This window comes from Rattus norvegicus, chromosome 2 (genome assembly GCF_021556685.1).
Source record: "Rattus norvegicus strain SHRSP/BbbUtx chromosome 2, alternate assembly SHRSP_T2T, whole genome shotgun sequence".
Lineage (NCBI taxonomy): Eukaryota > Metazoa > Chordata > Mammalia > Rodentia > Muridae > Rattus > Rattus norvegicus.
The window spans coordinates 88,152,687-88,179,487 of NC_141535.1; the positions used below are offsets into that span (position 1 = coordinate 88,152,687).

Sequence of the window (26,801 nt, forward strand, 5' to 3'; positions counted from 1 at the left end):
AAACAGACTACAAAAACCCTAGTAACAGACAAAGTAACCACCCTTTGCGGTTCATTCAGAGTAATGCCATTGGCCCCCCAAAACCAATATAGGTTATTGATATAGTCTTTGACTGTCTCTCAGGCATTGAGTGTGGACCCTTATTGCAGAAGAAGATATTACAATGTACATACTTAAAACACATGTCTCAGATAATTCAAGATGGGGCTGGCCCAGAAGCCTTTGTCCTACAGTCTATGTTCCATGATTCTAGAAAACATGGTGCAACAAACGAAGGAAGAAAGAAATTAAACATGCAACATCTACTTAATATGCCAATATCCACTAGCAGTGATACTTATAATCAGGTCAATGGCAACAGATAATTAAAGTACAGTTGGACTTAAGGGTCACTCAATAGGAAGAAGCCATTCTTGGTAGCTAAAACATTCAAGGCAGTGAATTAATGGACAGAGACAAATAGGTTATGGGGTGCTCAGACCCAATGACTACATCTAAATTGTAGCTCATATGTCTATATCTTGGCCAACATGGGGAAAGAGGGAATGTAGAGATAGTAGAAATTAGAATAATAGGAGATGTGCTTTGAAACATTTGCTCTTAGAAATTACTGACTAAATATACTGGAACAATTATAGTCTCCATGACTATATTAAAGTGAGGTGGGTAAAATTCTCATGGTCTCCCTCTAGGCAAAGAACTATAAGCAACCAATGACTGTTTGGAGAAGGAGAATTACTCTGTCAGTAATAATCTAACTTACTGGTTGTCTACTATATAATGAACCCATATACATATAAATGATAGAAACAAATTCAGCAGCTTGTATTTATATGTGTGTTTGTATAAAAGATAATAATGAAAGAAAAAGAGGGTATCAATTTCAAGAGTCTGAGAAGATATTTGAAGGTTTTGGGGGAGCATATCTGGAGGAGGAAATAGTAGGTAAAATTGAGATAATTCAGCTTCAATGAAACATAAAAAATAAAATTGTGTAATATATATGTTTCTGTAGGTCATAAAACTAGAAACATGTTCATGAGAAAAGTGGAAGCATGCCGAGGAAGGGGAATGAAAAGGGTAACAGAATACATGTGATAAGAAAACAGAAGGACAGCAGTAAAGTTGCAGGAGTCCTGTGGTCCAGACTGCGCCCGGATGTGAAAGGACCCAGTCAAACAGCTCCCTGCACCCAAATCCCATGGGAGGGAGAGCTAGACCTTCAGAGGGGCAGACAGACCTGGGAAACCAGAGGAGACTACTCTCTGCCCACATTTCTGACTTTAGAGGAAAACACTTAGCACCATCATGGCCGCATGTGCACAGGGACCCAGAAGTAGGGGCAGGCCCTTCTGGTCGCTGTCCTCATGGAGAGCTGAAACCTTGCCCTGAGGAGCGACTTCAGGCCTGAGACCAGAGGTAAGACCAACTTTTCTGTTCCACGTGACCTGCTTGGTAGACTCAGGACACACGCCCAGAGGAAGAGCTCAAAGTCAGTGGACAGGAACGACTACATGCCTGAAAGCAGAACACTCTGTTCCCATAACTGGTTGAAAGACAACAGGAAAGCAGGTCTATAGCTTTCCCGACACACAGGCCTATAGAACGGTTTAGCCACTGTCAGAAATAGCAGAACAAGGAAACACCAGAGACAACCTGATGGCAAGAGGCAAGCACAGGAACCCAAGCAAAAGAAACCCAGACTACATGGGATCATTAGAGCCCAATTCTCCCACCAAAGCGAACACTGAATATCCAAACACACCGGAAAAGCAAGATGTAGATTTAAAATCACATTTGATTATGATGATGGAGAACTTTAAGAAAGACATAAAGAACTCCCTTAGAGAAATACAGGAAAACACAAGTAAACAAGTAGAAGCCCTTAGAGGGGAAACAAATATCTCTGAAAGAATTATAGGAAAACACAATCAAACAGGTGAAGGAATTGAAAATGGAAATAGAAACACAATTGAAAATGGAAAAAGAAATCACAAAGGGAGACAACCCTGGATATAGAAAACCAAAGGAAGAGACAGGGAGCCGTAGATACAAGCATCACCAACAGAATGCAAGGGATAGAAGAGAAATTCTCAGGAGCAGAAGATTCCATAGAAATCATCGACAAATGTCAAAGATAGTGTAAAACAGAAAATGTTACTGGCCCAAAACATACAGAACATCCAGGACACAATGAGAAGATCAAACCTAAAGATAATAGGTATAGAAGAGAATGAAGACTCCCAAATCAAAGGACCAGTAAATATCTTCAACAAAATCATAGAAGAAAACTTCCCTAACCTAAAAAAGAGATGCCCATAAACACACAAGAAGCCTACAGAACTCCAAATAGATTGCACCAGAAAAGAAACTCCTCCTGTCACATAATGGTCAAAACACCAAATGCACAAAACAAAGAAAGAATATTAAAAGCAGTAAGGGAAAAAGGTCAAGTAACATATAAAGGCAGACCTATCATAATCACACCAGACTTCTCACCAGACACTATGAAAGCCATAAGATCCTGGACAGATGTTATACAGACCCTAAGAGAATACAAATGCCAGCACATGTTACTGTATCCTACAAAACTCTCAGTTAACATAGTTGGATTAACCAAGATATTCCATGACAAAACCAAATTTACAAGATATCTTTCTACAAATCCAACCCTATGAAGGATAATAAATTGTAAAGCCCAACATAAGGAGGCAAGCCACACCCTAGAAAATGCAAGAAACTAATTGTTTTGCAAGAAAGCAAAGAGAAGACAAGCACAGAAACATAATCTCACCTCCAAATAGGAAGATAACAGGAAGCAAACATCAGTATTGCTTAATATCTCTCAACAACAATGGGCTTAATTCCCTAATAAAAGACACAGATTAACAAACTGGATATGTAAAGAGGACCCAGCATTTTGCTGCCTACAGGAAACACACCTCAGAGACAAAGACAGACACTACCTCAGAGTAAAAGGCTGGAAAAAAACTTTCCAAGCAAATGGTCTGAAGAAGCAAGCTGGAGTAGCCACTCTAATGTCAAATAAAATCGATTTTCAACCAAAAGTCAGCAAAAAAGATAAAGAAGGACACTTCATATTCATCAAAGGAAAAATCCACCCAGATGAACTCTGAATCCTAAATATCTATGCTCCAAATACAAGGGAACTGACATACATAAAAGAAACATTACTCAAGCTCAAAGCACACATTGCACCCTACAAAATAATAGTAGGAGATTTCAACACCCCACTCTCATCAATGGACAGATCATGGAAACAGAAATTAAACAGAGACATAGACAGACTAACAGAAGTTATAGACCAAAAGGACTTAACAGATATTTATAGAACATTCTATCCTAAAAGAAAAGGTTATACCTTCTTCTCACCAACTCATGGTAATTTCTCCACAATTGACCATATAATCAGGCACAAAAGAGGACTCAACAGATACAGAAAGATAGAAATAATCCCATGCATCCTATCATATGACCATGTGCTAAAACTGGTCTTCAATAACAATAAGGAAAGAAAGCCCACATATACATGGAAGTTGAACAATGCTGCACTGAATGATAACCTATTGAAGGGAGAAATAAAGGAAGAAATTAAAGACTTCTTAGAATTTAATAAAACTGAAGGTTTCAACCCAAACTTATGGGAAACAATGAAAGCTGTGCTAGGAGGAAAACTCATAGCTCTGAGTGCCTACAGAAAGAAACACGAGAGAGCTATATCAGTAGTTTAACAGTAGACCTAAAAGTTCTAGAACAAAAAGGAGCAAATACACCCAGGAGGAGTAGAAGACAGAAAATAATCAAACTGAACTGAAATCAACCAAGTAGAAACAGAAAGAACTATACAAAAAATCAAGCAATGCTGGTTTTTTTTTATACAAAAAAGAAGCAAATGCTGGTTCTTTGAGAAAGTCAACAAGATAGATAAACCCTTAGCCAGACAAGACGACACAGTGTGTCCAAATTAACAAAATCGGCTGCCGCTGCAGAGAGCCCCTGGGCAGCACCCCACGAGTGAACCTGAGCTTCGGGACCACAGGTAAGACCAAATTTTCTGCTGCAAGAAAGCTGCCTGGTGAGCTTGGGACACACGGAAGCAGAATTTCTCTAGGACCGGGCACATTCTGTGTTTACCGGAAGTCCCACACCCGCGGATCCCGGCCCGCAGCAGCTCTCTGCTCCAAGACCCGGTGAGAGAGAGACCCAACCGCCTGGTCAGGTGGGCACTCCTGAGGCTGCAGAGCGGAAGAGACCACCAACACTGCTCACCCCTGCCCACATCCCTGGCCCAAGAGGAAACTGTATAAGGCCTCTGGGCTCCCGTGGGGGAGGGCCCAGGAGCGGCAGGACCCCTGCCTGAGACACCACCGGACCCTGAAGGAAACAGACCGGATAAACAGTTCTCTGCACCCAAATCCCGTGGGAGGGAGAGCTAAACCTTCAGAGAGGCAGACAAGCCTGGGAAACCAGAAGAGACTGCTCCCTGCACACACATCTCGGACGCCAGAGGAAAAAGCCAAAGACCATCTGGAACCCTGGTGCACTGAAGCTCCCGGAAGGGGCGGCACAGGTCTTCCTGGTTGCTGCCGCTGCAGAGAGCCCCTGGGCAGCACCCCACGAGCGAACCTGAGCCTTGGGACCACAGGTAAGACCAAATTTCCTGCTGCAAGAAAGCTGCCTGGTGAACTCAAGACACAGGCCCACAGGAACAGCTGAAGACCTGTAGAGAGGAAAAACTACAGGCCCGAAAGCAGAACACACTGTCCCCATAACTGACTGAAAGAGAGGAAAACAGGTCTACAGCACTCCTGACACACAGGCGTATAGGACAGTCTAGCCACTGTCAGAAATAGCAGAACAAAGTAACACTAGAGATAATCTGATGGCGAGAGGCAAGCGCAGGAACCCAAGCAACAGAAACCAAGACTACATGCCATCATCAGAGCCCAATTCTCCCACCAAAACAAACATGGAATATCCAAACACATCAGAAAAGCAAGATCTAGTTTCAAAATCATATTTGATCATGATGCTGGAGGACTTCAAGAAAGACATGAACACACTTAGGGAAACACCGGAAAACATTAATAAACAAGTAGAAGCCTACAGAGAGGAATCGCAAAAATTCCTGAAAGAATTCCAGGAAAACACAATCAAACAGTTGAAGGAATTAAAAATGGAAATAGAAGCAATCAAGAAAGAACACATGGAAACAACCCTGGATATAGAAAACCAAAAGAAGAGACAAGGAGCTGTAGATACAAGCTTCACCAACAGAATACAAGAGATGGAAGAGAGAATCTCAGGAGCAGAAGATTCCATAGAAATCATTGACTCAACTGTCAAAGATAATGTAAAGCAGAAAAAGCTACTGGTCCAAAACATACAGGAAATCCAGGACTCAATGAGAAGACCAAACCTAAGGATAATAGGTATAGAAGAGAGTGAAGACTCCCAGCTCAAAGGACCAGTAAATATCTTCAACAAAATCATAGAAGAAAACTTCCCTAACCTAAAAAAAGAGATACCCATAGGCATACAAGAAGCCTCCAGAACTCCAAATAGATTGGACCAGAAAAGAAACACCTCCCATCACATAATTGTCAAAACACCAAACGCACAAAATAAAGAAAGAATATTAAAAGCAGTAAGGGAAAAAGGTCAAGTAACATATAAAGGGAGACCTATCAGAATCACACCAGACTTCTCGCCAGAAACTATGAAGGCCAGAAGATCCTGGACTGATGTCATACAGACCCTAAGAGAACACAAATGCCAGCCCAGGTTACTGTATCCAGCAAAACTCTCAATTAACATTGATGGAGAAACCAAGATATTCCATGACAAAACCAAATTTACACAATATCTTTCTACAAATCCAGCACTACAAAGGATAATAAATGGTAAAGCCCAACATAAGGAGGCAAGCTATACCCTAGAAGAAGCAAAAAACTAATCGTCTTGGCAACAAAACAAAGAGAATGAAAGCACACAAACATAACCTCACATCCAAATATGAATATAAAGGGAAACAATAATCACTATTCCTTAATATCTCTCAATATCAATGGCCTCAATTCCCCAATAAAAAGACATAGATTAACAAACTGGATACGCAACGAGGACCCTGCATTCTGCTGCCTACAGGAAACACACCTCAGAGACAAAGACAGACACTACCTCAGAGTGAAAGGCTGGAAAACAACTTTCCAAGCAAATGGTCAGAAGAAGCAAGCTGGAGTAGCCATTCTAATATCAAATAAAATCAATTTCCAACTAAAAGTCATCAAAAAAGATAAGGAAGGACACTTCATATTCATCAAAGAAAAAATCCACCAAGATGAACTCTCAATCCTAAATATCTATGCCCCAAATACAAGGGCACCTACATACGTAAAAGAAACCTTACTAAAGCTCAAAACACACATTGCACCTCACACAATAATAGTGGAAGATTTCAACACCCCACTCTCATCAATGGACAGATCATGGAAACAGAAATTAAACAGTGATGTCGACAGACTAAGAGAAGTCATGAGCCAAATGGACTTAACGGATATTTATAGAACATTCTATCCTAAAGCAAAAGGATATACCTTCTTCTCAGCTCCTCATGGTACTTTCTCCAAAATTGACCATATAATTGGTCAAAAAACGGGCCTCAACAGGTACAGAAAGATAGAAATAATCCCATGCGTGCTATCGGACCACCACGGCCTAAAACTGGTCTTCAATAACAATAAGGGAAGAATGCCCACATATACGTGGAAATTGAACAATGCTCTACTCAATGATAACCTGGTCAAGGAAGAAATAAAGAAAGAAATTAAAAACTTTTTAGAATTTAATGAAAATGAAGATACAACATACTCAAACTTATGGGACACAATGAAAGCTGTGCTAAGAGGAAAACTCATAGCGCCGAGTGCCTGCAGAAAGAAACAGGAAAGAGCATATGTCAGCAGCTTGACAGCACACCTAAAAGCTCTAGAACAAAAAGAAGCAAATACACCCAGGAGGAGTAGAAGGCAGGAAATAATCAAACTCAGAGCTGAAATCAACCAAGTAGAAACAAAAAGGACCATAGAAAGAATCAACAGAACCAAAAGTTGGTTCTTTGAGAAAATCAACAAGATAGATAAACCCTTAGCCAGACTAACAAGAGGACACAGAGAGTGCGTCCAAATTAACAAAATCAGAAATGAAAAGGGAGACATAACTACAGATTCAGAGGAAATTCAAAAAATCATCAGCTCTTACTATAAAAACCTATATTCAACAAAATTTGAAAATCTTCAGGAAATGGACAATTTCCTAGACAGATACCAGGTATCGAAGTTAAATCAGGAACAGATAAACCAGTTAAACAACCCCATAACTCCTAAGGAAATAGAAGCAGTCATTAAAGGTCTTCCAACCAAAAAGAGCCCAGGTCCAGACAGGTTTAGTGCAGAATTCTATCAAACCTTCATAGAAGACCTCATACCAATATTATCCAAACTATTCCACAAAATTGAAACAGATGGAGCCCTACCGAATTCCTTCTACGAAGCCACAATTACTCTTATACCTAAACCACACAAAGACACAACAAAGAAAGAGAACTTCAGACCAATTTCCCTTATGAATATCGACGCAAAAATACTCAATAAAATTCTGGCAAACCGAATCCAAGTGCACATCAAAACAATCATCCACCATGATCAAGTTGGCTTCATCCCAGGCATGCAGGGATGGTTTAATATACGGAAAACCATCAACGTGATCCATTATATAAACAAACTGAAAGAACAGAACCACATGATCATTTCATTAGATGCTGAGAAAGCATTTGACAAAATTCAACACCCCTTCATGATAAAAGTCCTGGAAAGAATAGGAATTCAAGGCCCATACCTAAACATAGTAAAAGCCATATACAGCAAACCAGTTGCTAACATTAAACTAAATGGAGAGAAACTTGAAGCAATCCCACTAAAATCAGGGACTAGACAAGGCTGCCCACTCTCTCCCTACTTATTCAATATAGTTCTTGAAGTTCTAGCCAGAGCAATCAGACAACAAAAGGAGATCAAAGGGATACAGATCGGAAAAGAAGAGGTCAAAATATCACTATTTGCAGATGACATGATAGTATATTTAAGTGATCCCAAAAGTTCCACCAGAGAACTACTAAAGCTGATAAACAACTTCAGCAATGTGGCTGGGTATAAAATTAACTCAAATAAATCAGTTGCCTTCCTCTATACAAAAGAGAAACAAGCCGAGAAAGAAATTAGGGAAACGACACCCTTCATAATAGACCCAAATAATATAAAGTACCTCGGTGTGACTTTAACCAAGCAAGTAAAAGATCTGTACAATAAGAACTTCAAGACACTGAGGAAAGAAATTGAAGAAGACCTCAGAAGATGGAAAGATCTCCCATGCTCATGGATTGGCAGGATTAATATGGTAAAAATGGCCATTTTACCAAAAGCAATCTACAGATTCAATGCAATCCCCATCAAAATACCAATCCAATTCTTCAAAGAGTTAGACAGAAGAATTTGCAAATTCATCTGGAATAACAAAAAACCCAGGATAGCTAAAGCTATCCTCAACAATAAAAGGACTTCAGGGGGAATCACTATCCCTGAACTCAAGCAGTATTACAGAACAATAGTGATAAAAACTGCATGGTATTGGTACAGAGACAGACAGATAGACCAATGGAATAGAATTGAAGAACCAGAAATGAACCCACACACCTATGGTCACTTGATTTTTGACAAAGGAGCCAAAACCATCCAATGGAAAAAAGATAGCATTTTCAGCAAATGGTGCTGGTTCAACTGGAGGGCAACATGTAGAAGAATGCAGATCGATCCATGCTTATCACCCTGTACAAAGCTTAAGTCCAAGTGGATCAAGGACCTCCACATCAAACCAGACACACTCAAACTAATAGAAGAAAACTAGGGAAGCATCTGGAACACATGGGCACTGGAAAAAATTTTCTGAACAAAACACCAATGGCTTATGCTCTAAGATCAAGAATCGACAAATGGGATCTCATAAAACTGCAAACCTTCTGTAAGGCAAAGGACACTGTGGTTAGGACAAAACGGCAACCAACAGATTGGGAAAAGATCTTTACCAATCCTACAACAGATAGAGGCCTTATATCCAAAATATACAAAGAACTCAAGAAGTTAGACCGCAGGGAAACAAATAACCCTATTAAAAAATGGGGTTCAGAGCTAAACAAAGAATTCACAGCTGAGGAATGCTGAATGGCTGAGAAACACCTAAAGAAATGTTCAACATCTTTAGTCATAAGGGAAATGCAAATCAAAACAACCCTGAGATTTCACCTCACACCAGTGCGATTGGCTAAGATCAAAAACTCAGGTGACAGCAGATGCTGGCGAGGATGTGGAGAAAGAGGAACACTCCTCCATTGTTGGTGGGATTGCAGACTGGTAAAACCATTCTGGAAATCAGTCTGGAGGTTCCTCAGAAAATTGGACATTGAACTGCCTGAGGATCCAGCTATACCTCTCTTGGGCATATACCCAAAAGATGCCTCAACATATACAAGAGACACGTGCTCCACTATGTTCATCGCAGCCTTATTTATAATAGCCAGAAAATGGAAAGAACCCAGATGCCCTTCAACAGAGGAATGGATACAGAAAATGTGGTACATCTACACAATGGAATATTACTCAGCTATCAAAAACAACGAGTTTATGAAATTCATAGGCAAATGGTTGGAACTGGAAAATATCATCCTGAGTGAGCTAACCCAATCACAGAAAGACATACATGGTATGCACTCATTGATAAGTGGCTATTAGCCCAAATGCTTGAATTACCCTAGATCCCTAGAACAAACGAAACTCAAGACGGATGATCAAAATGTGAATGCTTCACTCCTTCTTTAAATGAGGAAAAAGAATACACTTGGCAGAGAACGGAGAGGCAAAGATTAAAACAGAGACTGAAGGAACACCCATTCAGAGCCTGCCCCACATGTGGCCCATACATATACAGCCACCCTATTAGACAAGATGGATGAAGCAAAGAAGTGCTACCGACAGGAGCCGGATGTAGATCGCTCCTGAGAGACACAGCCAGAATACAGCAAATACAGAGGCGAATACCAGCAGCAAACCACTGAACTGAGAATAGAACCCCCGTTGAAGGAATCAGAGAAAGAACTGGAAGAGCTTGAAGGGGCTCGAGACCCCAAAAGTACAACAATGCCAAGCAACCAGAGCTTCCAGGGACTAAGCCACTACCTAAAGACTATACATGGACTGACCCTGGACTCTGACCCCATAGGTAGCAATGAATATCCTAGTAAGAGCACCAGTGGAAGGGGAAGCCCTGGGTCCTGCTAAGACTGAACCCCCAATGAACTAGTCTATGGGGGGAGGGCGGCAGTGGGGGGAGGGTTGGGAGGGGAACACCCATAAGGAAGGGGAGGGGGGAGGGGGATGTTTGCCCGGAAACCGGGAAAGGGAATAACACTCGAAATGTATATAAGAAATACTCAAGTTAATAAAAAATAAAAATAAAAAAAAAACAAAACAAAATCAGAAATGAAAAGGGAGAGATAACAACAGAATCAGAGGAAGTTAAAAAAACATCAGGTCCTATTACAAAAGCCTATGTTCAACAAAACTTGAAAATCTGGAGGAAATGGATCATTTCCTAGACAGATACCAGGTACCATAGTTAAGTCAGGAACAAACCATATAAACAACACCATAACTCCTAAAGGAATTGAAGCAGTCATAAAAAGTCTCTCAGCCAAAAAGAGCCCAGGTCTAGATAGGTTCAGTAAAGAATTCTATGAGACCTTCATAGAAGACGTCATACCAATACTGTACAAACTATTCCACAAAATTGAAACGGACGGAACGCTACTGAACTGGTTCTATGAAGCCAAAAATACTCTTATACTTACACCACATAAAGACACAAGAGAGAAAGAGAACTTCAGACCAATTTTCCATATGAATATCGATGAAAAAATACTCAATAAAATTCTTTCAAACCGAATCCAGGAACACATCAAAGCAATCATCCATCATGATCAAGTAGGCTTCATTCCAGGCATGCAGGGATGGTTTAATATATGAAAAACGATCAAGGTAATCCACTATATAAACAAAGTGAAAGATAAAAACCACACGATCAGTTCATTAGATGCTGAGAAAGCATTTGACAAAATTCAACACCCCTTCATGATAAAAGTCCTGGAAATAAAAAGGAATTCAAGTCTCATACCTAAACATAGTAAAAGCCATATACAGTATACCAGTAGGTAACATCAAACTAAATGGAGAGAACTTGAAGCAATCCCACTAAAATCAGGGAGAACACAAGTTTTCCCCCTCTCTCCCTACTTATTCAATATAGTTCTCGAACTCCTAGCCAGAGCAATCAGATAACAAAAGGAGATCAAAGTGATACCGAGTAGAAAGGAACAAGTCAAAATATCACTATTCGCAGATACTATGATGGTATATTTATGTGATCCCAAAAGTTCCACCTGAGAACCACTGAATCTGATAAACACCTTCAGCAAAGGGGCAGGGTATAAAATTAACTCAAATAAAATCAGTAGCCTTCCTCTACACAAAAGAGAACCAAGCTGAGAGAGAAATTAGGGAAACCATACCCTTCATTATAGTCCCAAATAATATAAGATACCTCGCTGTGACTTTAACGAAGCAAGTGAAAGATCTGTATGATAAGAACTTCAAGCCTCTGAAGAAAAAAATTGAAGAAGACCTCAGAAGATGGAAAGATCTCCCATACTAATGGATTGGCAGGATTAATATAGTAAAAAATGTCCATTTTACCAAAAGTGATCTACAGATTCAATGCAATCCCCATCAAAATACCAATCCATTTCTTCAAAGAGTTAGAACAATTTTCAAATTCATCTGGAATAACAAAAAACCCAGGATAGCTAAAACTATCCTCAACAATAAAAGGACTTCTGGGGGAATCACTATCCCTGAACTCAAGTAGTATTACAGAGCAATAGTGATAAAAACTGCGTGGTATTGGTACAGAGACAGACAGATAGAAGAATGGAACAGAATTGAAGATCCAGAAATGAACCCACACACCTATGGTCACTTGATTTTTGACAAAGGAGCCAAAACCATCCAATGGAAAAAAGATAGCATTTTTAGCAAATGGTGCTAGTTCAACTGGAGGTCAACATGTAGAAGAATGCAGATCGATCCATGCTTATCACCCTGTACAAAGCTTAAGTCCAAGTGGATCAAGGACCTCCACATCAAACCAGATAGAAAAAAAAGTGGGGAAGAATCTGGGAAGCCCAGAACACATTGGCACTGGACAAATTTCCTGAACAAAACATCAATGGCTTATGCTCTAAGATCAAGAATCGACAAATGGGATCTCATAAAACTGCAAAGCTTCTGTATGGCAAAGGACACTGTTGTTAGGACAAAGCGACAACCAACAGATTGGGAAAAGATCTTTACCAATCCTACAACAGATAGAGGGCTTATATCCAAAATATACAAAGAACTCAAGAAGTTAGACCGCAGGGAGACAAATAACCCTATTAAAAATGGGGTTCAGAGCTAAACAAAGAATTCACAGCTGAGGAATGCCGAATGACTGAGAAACACCTAAAGAAATGTTCAACATCTTTAGTCATAAGGGGAATGCAAATCAAAAGAACTCTTAGATTTCACCTCACACCAGTGAGAATGGCTATGATAAAAAACTCAGGTGACAAAAAATGCTGGCGAGGATGTGGAGAAAGAGGAACACTCCTCCATTGTTGGTGGGATTGCAGACTGGTACAGCTATTCCGGAAATCAATCTGGAGGTTCCTCAGAAAATTGGACATTCAACTACCTGAGGACCCAGCTATACCTCTCTTGGGCATATACCCAAATGATTCCCCAACATATATCAAAGACATGTGCTTCACTATGTTCATAGCCGCCTTATTTATAATAGCCAGAAGCTGGAAAGAACCCAGATGCCCTTCAACAGAGGAATGGATACAGAAATTTGGTACACTTACACAATGGAATACTACTCAGCTATCAAAAACAATGACTTCATGGAATTCATAGGCAAATGGATGGAACTGGAAAATATCATCCTGAGTGAGCTAACCCTATGACAGAAAAACGCACATTGTATGCACTCATTGATATGTGGACATTAGCCCAAATGCTCAAATTACCCTATATGCACAGAACACATGAAACTCAAGAATGATGACCAAAATGTGAATGCTTCACTCCTTCTTTAAAAGGGGAACAAGAATACCCTTAGGATGGTTTAGGGAGGCAAAATTTAGAACAGAGACTGAAGGAATGCCCATTCAAAGCCTGCTCCACATGTGGCCCATACATATACAGCCACCAAACTAGATAAGATGGATGAAGCAAAGAAGTGCAGGCTGACAGGAACCGGATGTAGATCTCTTCTGAGAGACACAGCCAGAATATGGCAAATACATAGGCGAATACCATCACTAAACCACTGAACTGAGAATGTTATTCCCGTTGAAGGAATCAGAGAAAGGACTGAAGGAGCTCTAGGGGCTTGAGACCCCATATGAACAACAATGCCAACCATCCTTAGTTTCCAAGTACTAAGCCACTACCCAAAGATTATAAATGGACTGACCCTGGGCTCCAAATTCATAGGTAGCAATGAATAGCCTAGTAGGGAAACCAGTGGAAGGGGAAGCCCTTGGTCCTGTCAGGTGTGGACCCCCTGTGAGCGCTATTCTTGGGGGAAGGGCAGTATGGGGACAGGATGTGGAGGGGAGCACACATATAGAAGGGGAGGGGAGGGGTTAGGGGGATGTTGGCCTGGAAACCAGGAAAGGGAATAACACTTGAAATGTAAATAAGAAACAATAAAGATGGAAAAGAAAAAGAAAACAGAGGACAACTATCAGGAAGAAGATGAAACAGCCAAAGTGTGACTGAGAGAATGGAAGAAAGTTAGATGGGAGAGATCCAGTTGATGTTAGAATATAATGACCCTTCTGCTGCTGAGTTTTATGACAAATGGACACAAGCTAGTCAGTTTAGAAGAACAAACCTTAACTGAGAAATTACTCCCACTAGGCCTGTAGACAACTGTGTGGCACATTGTCTTGATTAATAACTGATTTGGGAGAGCACAGATCATTCTGGGTTGTGCCTCTATTGTGTTGGTAGCCTTGGATTGTGTAAGAAAGCAGGCTAAGCAAGCAGTGAGGGAAAAGCTAGTAAACAGCATTCCTCCCTGGTCTCTGCATCAGTTTGTGTCTCCAGGCTTCTGTCCTGTCTTCCTGGATGATCAACTATAAACTGTAAGGTGAAATAAACCCTTTTCTTCTCCACTTGCCTTTTTGGTCATGGTTGTTCTATCAAATCAATATAAAACACTAATTAAGACAGATAAGTATTAATATGCTACAATGAGATTCATCACTGTGTATATTAAACACTTTTGTATGATTGTTTGCTGTCTCTTGGGAGCTTGATCTTTTCTGAAAGGAAATTCAGGTTGAGTGGACTTGGGGAGGAGGAGAGACAAGGACGGGATTGGAAGAGTGCAGGGATGGAAACTGTGATCAGGATGAGAAGATCTATTGTCAATAAGAAAAGAAAAAGAAATTAACATGTACATAAGATGTAATAGATTCTGTTCTTTAAATCACTTAGAAATTTCAGACAGATTGGTTTGCAATAATTATCAAATTCTTAGTACTGTGACATCATAAATGTTCATTATACCACTTTCTCTACTATGAATATATCAGACTCTTGAATTGCTCGGTAGTGAGAAGTATCAGATAAAAATGTTTAGGTAAGTGTATAACCACATAAAGTCCCATAAGATATATGACGGAATAAAATTTATTTGTTATTTTACTATCAAAGTGACATATATATATATATGCATATATATGTATATATATGAATGAAAGCACAATTTAGTTTCCAATGTAAATACACTAAGAGAGATGGTGACCTACAACATGTATGAGCGTGGGTATTTCTGGGAAGAAAACAAAGTTTCCAAGTTGAGGCGAAGTATATTAAAATCTGAGACATGTGATAACTTTATAAATATAACTTTACTAATATCTTTTTTATATAATTACTAAATTCAAGATGGTAGGATTACCTGAAATAAAATTGAGAATATAACATTATCTCAATTCTCTTGAAAATTCTTAGCATCCCTGTGGTTTTATACAAAGATATGACTTGAAGAAAGGTAAAGTCTATACAGTCTACATGTATAAATATTCATGGGTATTTCAATTATTACAGCATTATAGAGAAGATTGAATTTCACTACAAAACATGATACAATCATATTAGCCTTTCCCCCAAGTTCTATGCTTATTTTATGAATGGATTTACCTTCTATTGACAAACCCTTCTATGTAATGCCAGAGAGTTTTAGGAATGGATTTACCTGCTATGACGATGAGGAATGATGATCCTAGATATGCATAGTACACTTGGAGAATGGCTTCTGCAATCTGTGAGACATTAGGAAGTTCAGCCTCCAATGCTTTCTCAAACCTGGACACGTTCTCCTTTTTGCCAATCACTAGCAGCACAATTCCAGTTAGAGAAATGAGACAAAGAACACTCAACTTCATCAAACTGCTGATAGTATTAAACCAAGCCACTGGTTTTATACCTCTAGCACTTAGAATTCCAAATGACCACAAAATAGCCAAAGCCAGACATTTCTTTGGTAGCTCTGGGGCTTGGCATTCCGAATAGAAACACTGGATTAGCGAACTGGCTATTAGCAAGCACTGAGCACTGATGCCTAGAGTACAAGCAAAAATTTTAATCCAGATACTGAGGAAAGCAACAGAGGATCCAAGAGCTCTTTTGAGGAAATAGTAAGATGCTCCACTCACAGGGTAGGTGGCTGCTATCTCTGCAAGACAGACAGCATTCATCATGCTCAGCAGGCCACAGCCTGCCCAAATACTTAAGAAGATAGGGATGTTCAGTGAGCAGTATTTTAATACTCCTTTAGGAGACACAAAAATCCCTGTACCAATGGTGGCACTAAACAAGAACATGTTTACATGGAAAAATCCAAGTCCTCTCAAGAGTTGCATGGTTATGCCTTTTTGCTCTTTCAAATACTGAAAAATACAATTTTTCTTTATAATGCTTCTCTGTCAATTTGTGTCAAACCCTGTCAAACAGGGTATTGCTTTTGATAAAGCATTTGTTCTTTATAAAAGATTTTAAAATCTGAACCTAACTTGGGTTTGAAAATAATTAACTTCTGAGTTATTCTGAGGAATTGTGACTTCTTTCTAAAACAATAACAGATTTCTTGGTAAAAATCTTTTATTACTTTTATTTTTTTACAGTTCAGTTGTTGCCCTTCTCCTTGTCCACCCTCCCACAGCTCCTCACCCCAATCTGCTGGCTCTTGTCTTCAAGAAGATGTCATCCTTGCCCCCTGACAGTCCTCCCCACTCCCTGGGATGTCAAATTTCTCAAAGGTTAAGCACATCTTCTCCCACTGAAGCCAGACCAGGGCAGTCTTCTTCTGTATACGTGTCTCGTAGTCTTGGACCAGGTAGTGTATGCTGCCTGGTTGGTGGTTCAGTGTCCAAGAGATCTTGGGGATTCAGGTTAGTTGAGACTGCTGGGTTTTTTTTAATGAGGTCACTCTCTTCCTCAGCTTCTTCCAGCCTTTCCATAATTCAACCATAGGGGTCCCAAATTTCACTCCAATGCTTGGTTTTAAATATCTGTTCCTGTCTCAATCAGCTGCTTGTTGGGCAGCTATGTTAGGCTCCTGTCTGTAATTACACCATAGCATCAGTAATAGTGTCAAGCTTTGGAGCCTCCCATAAAATGGGTCACAATTTGGGCCGGTCATTGGATCTCCTTTTCCTCAGTCTCTTCTCCATATTTGTCCCTGTGGTTCTTTTAGACATAAACAATTCTGGGTCAGAATTTTTGACTGTGGGATGGCAACTACATCCCTCCACTTGATGTCTTTCTACTGGAGGTCTATTTTACAAGTTCCCTCTCCCCACTTGGGCATTTCATCTAAGGTCCCTCCCTTTGAGTCCTGAGAGTCTCTCATCTCCTGGGTCTCTGGTACTTTCTAGAGTGTTTCCACACATCCTACCTCCTAGAGTTTCATATTTCCACTCATTCTGCTTACCCTCAGGGCTTCTCCCGTTTCCTCCTCCATACCATTTTTCTGCTCCCCTTTTCCCTTCTCCCTCCCTTTTTCACCAAGGTCCCCCCCTTCTGTGGATGGAAGTAGAATATATCCTGATTGAGGTAATTCAGACCCAAAAGGACATGCATGATATGTATTTATTAATAAGTGGATAATAGCCAAAAGTAAAGAATAGCTAGGATACAATTTACAGAACTAAAGAAGGTTAACAAGCAGAGCAGAAGAGCCCAAGTGAGAATGCTTCAATCCTACTTGAGAGGGAGAAGAAAACAATCCTGTTAATATTTTTTAAAATATCAAATATGCTAATGGCAAAGTTACTTGACGCTAGTCAGGAAAAGTATTTTCTGTACTTTGGAAAGATACTTTTGGAGGTAAAACACTGCTAGATACAGTTTGTTTAATTGCTGGGCAATACATGTCAGGTAATTGGCAGAGAATAAACAAAAGTTTTAATACTAGAACATCAAAGGATAAGGAAACATCTTATGCCCCTTATTACTACACATCTATAAATCTTATTAACACACACACACACACACACACACACGCACGCACACACACACACACACACAGAGAGAGAGAGAGAGAGAGAGAGAGAGAGAGAGAGAGAGAGAGAGAGAGAGAAACAAAAGTCAACTCAGTAGGTAAACTATGTGAAATGGTTTTTATAAGGAGGTATAAAGGGCAGCAAGATGGGCCTGGTGGCAAAAGCCTGTCATGTAGCTGTGTTCTTACTTCCTTTGTGCCTTTCGTGTCCTTGCCAGAAATGATGCATCTCATCTTGATGTCCTGAACTTAGTTCCTGGAATTCTGAGTGCATTTTTCTACGAGTTAAACATTATGACAGCTTCCCTACTTTCTCTCAATTTATATACCTGACTGAATTGTAAAGAACCCTCACCATTCTAATGTGAATTGGTCAGCAGATGTTCTGGCTTCTGCCAAACTAAACACAATTAATCAGCAGTGAAACTCTGAGTTGGTTAGGAGTGCTTTTCTTTAGAATGTAGAATGTAGTATTGAAGGGGTGATTTAATCTTAAAGAACAGCTCTGAAGAAAGCAATTACTGGTGTAAAACCATTATCCAAGCTTGAAAGATTACTTCATGCATTTGTATCAAGACAATGTCTTCTAGCTGTATTCAATTCTGTTTAGTTTGAATTCATGTGGGAAAAGTGTTGAGCTTCACTTTGCCATTCAATAATTTTTAGTAAGATGCTCTTATTCCAATTTCAAGAAATTAATTCCTGTTTTTTTGTATGTATTGGTGCATATACTCAGCCATGCATTTCAACTGTGATAGTTTGACACATGAATGTATCATGCGTTTTCTTTAACAGAGGAGATCTCAGTGGTATGTCTTTGAACTGATTTCTGGGTTCTTTGTAGATTGATCAAAATGAGAAATACATGGAGTCCTAGGTGAACATTTATTTTTCTTGAAAGCTGAGAGAAAACACATAAAGCTTCTCCACAGGGTGGCATTAGGCTTGAGTAAGTAAACTACTTAAAAGCCTTATCTCTCCTTGTCCAACATTTTTATTCATTAAAAATGATATGGAGTACTGTTAGAAAGGTTTATCCTTTCAGGCTATGACAGATGATTTATTGGCTCTCTACAGTCCTAGAGCAGGTTTATATAATCCTTGAAATGGTCCAGAGAAATTCTATAATGTGTTTTACTGATTGTTGTGTCCTCAGAATAACTTCTTTATGGCTCATGTTTTTCTCTATATGGCTTTATTTTCTTATCTTGTCTATCCTTGAGAAACACAATCCTTGCCAATCTTTATGAGAAGCTGAGGCATAGGAGAGCTCATTTTCAGAAACTGCTACCACTTACATAGACTTGTTGCCTCAGTCCGTAAAGGACCATAAATTCTAACACTAGATGATTCAGCTGAGGCAATGAGAATTGAATCTTGTTGCGGGATTGATCTGAAACCCTGACATAATAGTTGGAATTTAATACCATCTAGGTAAAAGGAAACGGCTTAATTTAGAATTTTGATTGACAAGATCTGAACAGCAGGACTAGAAAAAACTTAGAGAAGGACTTGCCAAAGTAAACAACCAAGACATCTGATGTCAAACTTCAGGCCCTGAGTTCTTTGACTCAGATAGCTGATGAATTTTGTGGAATGAGCTTTCAGATTTTGTCTACTTTTGGGATATTAGAATGAAGTTAAATTTTAAAAATGTGGAGCCAGTTAAACTTTTATGTCATGTATATTTAATATACCAAAATAAAATAGTGACACATCATCCTTATAAATATATTTATATATTTAGAAGCTAGGAAAAAATTAAAGGTGATAATGATCTGATTAGTGTGAATTGATGTTAGTTTTTAATTGCAAGTACAAGGGAGTTAAGATGGTCAAGTGATTGGTGATACTAGAATTGAAACATTTGGATGTAGGAATGAAGATAGATATGAAGAATAAGACACTGAATAATAATTTTTAATGCAATAAAGAGGACAATCATAGAACTAGGAATAACAAGGTTAGGTCAACAAGAAATTTCACATAATGATAAGATAGCTATAAGACGACTACAGAAGTAGACTTGGAGGTTATTTAGGCTGAAGATTCTATAATATTATTATAAGGAAATATGCCTTATAACTGTACTTATCTCCCTAACTACTTAAAAATTTTGAAAATAAAGATGGAGCTAAAGATTCAAATACAAATACCAGATAAAAATGAAAGTCAAAAGCAAAATTATATCAATGGTGACTTTGTTTTTCAATTTTTTAAAATTCAAGCCATAGAGCATTACACATATTCCAGAGTCACGGCTTAGCATATCTATGTATATATGGGTACAGTCTCAGAATTACTGTGTAACAACTATATTTATTTGGCAATTGACCAGTTGTAAAAATATAGAGTTGAATCTATATATTCACTTTGATATTTCCTTGGCTCATTTCACTAATTATAGGTTTGACCATTCATTCTGTAAAATCAATGTTATTGCAGGATTGAGACTTAAGAACACTTTGAAATATATCATTTAACCTGATCTCTATTGAACTAGTACACATTAGGTAAAAAATATTTCATCTTTCAGATATGGAAAATTCAGAAGCACAGCTATGTCATAACTGAGCATCTACTCAGAGTACAATTTTAAACAAATATCTATCAATTTATCTCAGAGTATCATCACCAAATTACAGAAATAGAAAAAATTGTAAAAATCTGGTTTGAAATAAGGGCTTTATTTTATCATTTATTCCAGAAATATTCACTAAATGATTCCAATATCCAGCTGTATTTAGGTTAGATAAAATAAGTTTCTATCTTGAAAGCTATTTTTCACTCCTTGGGTTTGTAATCTTGCACTACACACTGCCACTCAATCTCAAAAACTATACTCAGTACATGCAATAATGGTAGACAGGAAGCATGCTTTGTACTCACATCAGCTTCAAATAACAGAGAATCTGGCCTGGGGGATCTGGGTCACTTACACAATGTGTAAAGCATAAAGTAAAGACCTCATAGAATTTCTGGCTTTCAATAGCCAAAGAAGGAATAACTGAAAAACCTCTAAATAAATAATGGAATTTTAAAAGCATAAGGGAAGTAAAGGAAAATATAGATAAGAATAAATTTTATTCACACAAATGCATGCTGCCTAGTGTTCTGTGGATTCTGAAGACACCTATCACAAGGCACAAGGCAGTAATTTGTTCTGGCAAGGCACGCATATTCTTGACACTGAGATCAGAAAGTAACATAAACCCAAAATGAATTCATAACAAACAACATTCATCACAATATGCATATAAATAGGGTTTCATATAAAAATATCTATCTCTTTTTTAAGGTATGTTGATTTATATGAAGCTCATAGTTGTTCTGAACATAAATATGTTTATTTATGGTAGATGTTGTGCTATACCCATGCATACTTTTTACTCATTCAAATTCTGCCCAGTTTTCAGTATGATTTTTTTAAAATAAGAGCTTATTTTTGTTGCTGTTTGATTGCTTACATATTTCATCTTGCAATTGTGCACCAATCTTCAAGGGAGTTTGTTTGAATTTTCATTATATTCTGGTCACAAGAATCTGTGCCTGGGCTTGATGACACATCTTCCCAGTGGAATGGATACTTTTAATTCAGTGGTAAAGCACTTTCCTATAGTGTGTGTATCACTAACATCACTTCTTAGTACCACCACCACCACCAACAACAACAACTACAGCAGCAGCAGCAACAACAACATGCTTAAAAGTGTTTCACTTGCCCATGGAAATGACTTAATAATGATAATTAAATTCAAATGTAAGTGTTTTTATAGTTTTGAAGTTGATGTTTATTAACATCTTATAGAAGTTTTATGTATTGGTGAGGATAGAAGCAAGAATGCAAGATTATATAATTTATGTTAGATGGTTCAAAGAGTAGTTAGGTTTGTACAGTGCCAGTATTTTATTACCCAAGTAAACACATAGACTAGTTCCTAAATCATAATGAAAATGACATATGTATTAATAAGAAGAAAGAGTTTTGGGTTTTTATATATTAAAAATAAAACAAAACAATGGTCCCTATCATAAAATTGGGAACTAGACAGTAGATTATATGTGTCAAAAGTTAAGCTTATACCTGATCAGAATCATCCACACATGTGAAACAAAATGTTTATTAATTTAATATCTTTCATATAGGGTAGGGTGGGTAGAAACTTAATGTTAGCACCTTATAAGGTGTGGTAACATTTGGGTTCTGACACTTCAGTTTAAGTTAAACCATCATACATAGTCCATCATCAAAAAATAAATATTAACTATTTATTTTAATAAATAATTTTAATTTGAAGGTATTATTGAAATCAAAGATAAAATGACAATTTGAATGACAGCCATTACTGGAGAGTAGTGGTAATTAAACATAGAGCATATGAAAGGCATCTGTCCTTCTTGACTCACAGGGCAGAAAAGTCTTGATGTTGAAAGTATTACACAGGCAGGGGTATTCAATGATGACATGGAGATATTCATAGAAATGACCTGTTGCATGTAAGAATATTATCAGTTCATGTCATAGCAGTAATATCAACAAACATTAAGCAGAAAGCCAATAATGAAAGCCCTTGCTTGTTGAGAATATTGTAACACTTCTCTATTCTATTCTTTGCAAGCAGTGTGGCTCTGTACCTTTTTCTAAAGATTTATTCTATTTTCCTGTTCAATATATCTTTCAAGAATTGTGAATTAGAAATTGTTGTTTCTCTGTGTTGAGACAAATCCATGAGACATTGTACAATTATTCTTGCTCTAGTGATGGGTACACACCTAGTAGATGTGTGACAACAACTCCTAGTTTGTCAGAGGATAGAAGCAAGACAAGCTATGCTAGCCCTAGAACTGTGAGAATAAATGGCACAATTTAAAAAGAATGATGGTTCTAGGATTCCATTATTTTCTTCTGTTACCTGACAAGAAGCCATTGAGTGTAAACATGGTCAACTGTCCTTAAATTTTGTAGAGTTAATGTCTGTGATATTGGAGAGAGCATGGCTTAAGAAAATATAGCAGGTGGTTAGACTGAGTAGTCAAGAAGTAGAGAATAGGCAAAATCTGTGAACAGTCTTTAAAACCACAGAGATCATTTCCGCAGACTTAGTTCCTCTACTATGTCTTCACGCTCAAAAAATGTCATAGTGTTCCCAAGTGGTACCTTTAGCTGAGACTTAGCATTCAATCACATGAGCCTATATGAGACATTTCATATCTATACCAAAAAAATCCTCAGCCACTAAACTGTAAGATGCTATTTAATTATATAAATAATCCTCCATTCTATTCCCATTTGCATGAGGTGTATAATTGTTCCTGAGTCAGTCTCATCTCACTCTTATTCTGCTTTTTACCAACAAAAACACTTGATCTTATTTGAGCATTATACTTAGAACCTTATTTTGGAGATTGATTTCTTTTCTTTATTTTATTGGATATTTTTAAATTTACATTTCAAATGTTACCTCCTTTCCTGGTTTCCTGTCAAAACCCCTCCTTGCCCCCTTCCCTTCTTCTTTGAGGGTGGTTGCCCACCCAAACACCCACCCCTTCCCATCTCCATGCTTCAACATCCCCCTACATTGGGGGATCGAGCCTTGGCAGGACCAAGGGTTTCTCCCTTATTGGTGGTCACAAAGCCATCCTCTGCTACATATGCAGCTGGAGCAATGGGTCTGTCAATGTGTACCCTTTGAATGGTAGTTTAGTCCATGGGAGCTCTGGTTGGTTGGTATTATTGTTCTTATGGGGTTGCAAACACCTTCAGCTCCTTCAATCCTTTCTCTTACTTCTCCAATAAAGACGCTGTTCTCAGTCCAATCGTTGGCTGCGAACATTCACCCCTGCAATTGTCATGCTCTGGCAAAGCCTCTCAGGAGACTGCTATATCAGGCTACTGACAGCATGCACTTCATGGCGTCAGCAATATTGTCTGGGTTTGGTGACAGTATGTAGATGGGATGGGTCCCCAGTTGGGGCAGCCTCTGAATGGCCGTTCCTTCAGTCTCTACTCTAAACTGTCTCCCTATTTCCTCCTATGAAAATTTTTGCTCACCCTTCTAAGAGGGACTGAAGCATCAGCACTTTTCCCATTGTTCTTTTTGAGCTTCATGTAGTCTGCGGATTGCATTTTGGGTAATTCAAGCTTTTGGGATAATATTCACTTAGTGAATGCATACCATGTGTATATTTTTTTGTGATTAGGTTACCTCACTCAGGATGATCTTTTCTTTTATTTACATTTCAAATTTTATCCTCTATCCTGTTTTCCTGTTCATAATCGCCCTATTCAATACCCACTCTTCCTTCTTCTATGAGGGTGTTCATCCTCCCCAACCACCCACCCCTTCCTACTTTTCTGCCCTGACATTCACCTACATTGGGGGGGGGTAATCTTTGGCAGGACCAAGGGCTTCTCCTCCTATCGGTGCCCCTAAGGTCATTCTCTGCTACATATGCAGCTGTAGCCATGGTCTGTCCATGTGTACTCTTTGGCTGGTGGTTAAGTCCCTGGGAACTCTTATTGGTTGATATTGTTGTTCTTATGGGGTTGCAAGCCCCTTCACCTCCTTGAATACTTTAAGTCCTCCAATGTGGACCCTGTTCTCAGTTCAATGGTTGGCTGTGAGCATTCACCTCTGTATTTGTCAGGCTCTGGCTGAGAATCTCTGGAGACAACTATATCAGGTTCCTGTCAGCAGGCACTTCTTAGCATCAGCAATATTGTCTGGGTTTGGTGGCTGTATGTATATGGGCTAGATCCCCAGGTGGGGCAGACTCTGAATGGCCATTCGTTTAGTGTCTGCTTCAAGTTTTGTCTCCATATCTCCTCCTATGAATATTTTTAGTCCCCATTTATGAAGGACTGAAGCACCTGCACTTTGGCCGTTGTTCTTCTTGAGCTTCATGTTTTCTGTGGATTGTATCACTGGGTAATCCGAGCTTTGGGGCTAAAGTTCATTTATCAATGAGTGCATACTATGCTTTTTTTGGGATTGGGTTACCTCACTCAGGATGGATGATATTTTCTAGTTCCATTCATTTGCCTATGACTTCATGAAACCATTGATTTTGATAGTACTCCACTGTGTAGATGTACCACATTTTCTATATCCATTCCTCTGTTGAGGGACATCGGGGTTCTTTCCAGCTTCTGGCTATCATAAATAAAGCTGATGTGAACATAGTGGAGCATGTGTCCTTGTTAAATGTGGAGCATCATTTGGGTATATGCCCAGTTTTGTATAGCTGGTTCAGGTAGTACTATGTACAATTCTCTGAGAAACCTCCAGACTGACTTCCAGAGTGGTTGTATCAGCTTGAAATCTTACCAACAATGGAGAAGTGTTCCCCTTTCTCCACATCCTAACCAGCATCTGTTTTCACTTGAGTTTTTCTCTTAGCCATTCTGACTTCTGTGAGGTGGAATCTCAGGGTTATTTTGGTTTGCATTTCTCTGATGACTAAGGATGTTGAACATTTCTTTAGGTATTTCTCAGCCAGTCGATATACTTCAGCTGAGAATTGTTTGTTTAGCTCTGTACACCATTTTTAATAGAGTTATTTGACTATCTGGAATCTAAGTTCTTGACGTCTTTGTATATATTGGATATTAGCCCTCATTTGGATGTAGGATTGGTAAAGATCTTTTCCCAATCTCTTGGTTGCCATTTTGTCCTAATGATATTATCCTTTGCCTTACAGAAGCTTTACAATTTTTTTAAATTTTTTTTATTAACTTGAGTATTTCTCATATACATTTCGAGTGTTATTCCCTTTCCCGGTTTCCGGGCAAACATCCCCCTCCCCCCTCCCCTTCCTTATGGGTGTTCCCCTCCCCAACCTCCCCCCATTGCCGCCCTACCCCCAACAGTCTAGTTCACTGGGGGTTCAGCCTTAGCAGGAACCAGGGCTTCCCCTTCCACTGGTGCTCTTACTAGGCTATTCATTGCTGCCTATGAGGTCAGAGTCCAGGGTCAGTCCATGTATAGTCTTTAGGTAGTGGCTTATCCCTGGAAGCTCTGGTTGCTTGCCATTGTTGTACATATGGGGTCTCGAGCCCCTTCAAGCTCTTCCAGTTCTTTCTCTGATTCCTTCAATGGGGGTCCTATTCTCAGTTCAGTGGTTTGCTGCTGGCGTTTGTCTCTGTATTTGCTGTATTCTGGCTGTGTCTCTCAGGAGCAATTTACATCCGGCTCCTGTCAGTCTGCACTTCTTTGTTTCATCCATCTTGTCTATATGGGTGGCTGTATATGTACGGGCCACATGTGGGGCAGGCTCTGAATGGGTGTTCCTTCAGTCTCTGTTTTAATCTTTGCCTCTCTATTCCCTGCCAAGGGTATTCTTGTTCCCCTTTTAAAGAAGGAGTGAAGCATTCACATTTTGATCATCCGTCTTGAGTTTCATTTGTTCTAGGCAACTAGGGTAATTCAAGCATTTGGGCTAATAGCCACTTATCAATGAGTGCATACCATGTATGTCTTTCTGTGATTGGGTTAGCTCACTCAGGCTGATATTTTCCAGTTCCATCCATTTGCCTACGAATTTCATAAAGTCATTGTTTTTGATAGCTGAGTAATATTCCATTGTGTAGATGTACCACATTTTCTGTATCCATTCCTCTGTTGAAGGGCATCTGGGTTCTTTCCAGCTTCTGGCTATTATAAATAAGGCTGCGATGAACATAGTGAAGCGCATGTCTTTGGTATATGTTGGGGGCATCTTTTGGGTATATGCCCAAGAGAGGTATAGCTGGATCCTCAGGCAGTTCAATGTCCAATTTTCTGAGGAACCTCCAGACTGATTTCCAGAATGGTTGTACCAGTCTGCAACCCCACCAACAATGGAGGAGTGTTCCTCTTTCTCCACATCCTCGCCAGCATTTGCTGTCACCTGAGTTTTTGATCTTAGCCATTCTCACTGGTGTGAGGTGACATCTCAGGGTTGTTTTGATTTGCATTTTCCTTATGACTAAAGATGTTGAACATTTCTTTAGGTGT

General features: G+C 39.1%; 1 protein-coding gene across 1 annotated transcript in view; it reads right to left on the reverse strand.

The window, feature by feature from the left end:
- The window catches only part of Slc7a12 (solute carrier family 7 (cationic amino acid transporter, y+ system), member 12), a 67,152-nt gene extending 50,904 nt beyond the window's left edge, over window positions 1-16,248 (reverse strand). Inside the window, 1 exon segment of the mRNA NM_001011948.1 lies at window positions 15,499-16,248. Coding sequence (NP_001011948.1) covers window positions 15,499-16,165 — 667 coding nt within the window. The 5' untranslated portion in view covers window positions 16,166-16,248.
- Window positions 16,249-26,801: the final 10,553 nt, after the last annotated feature.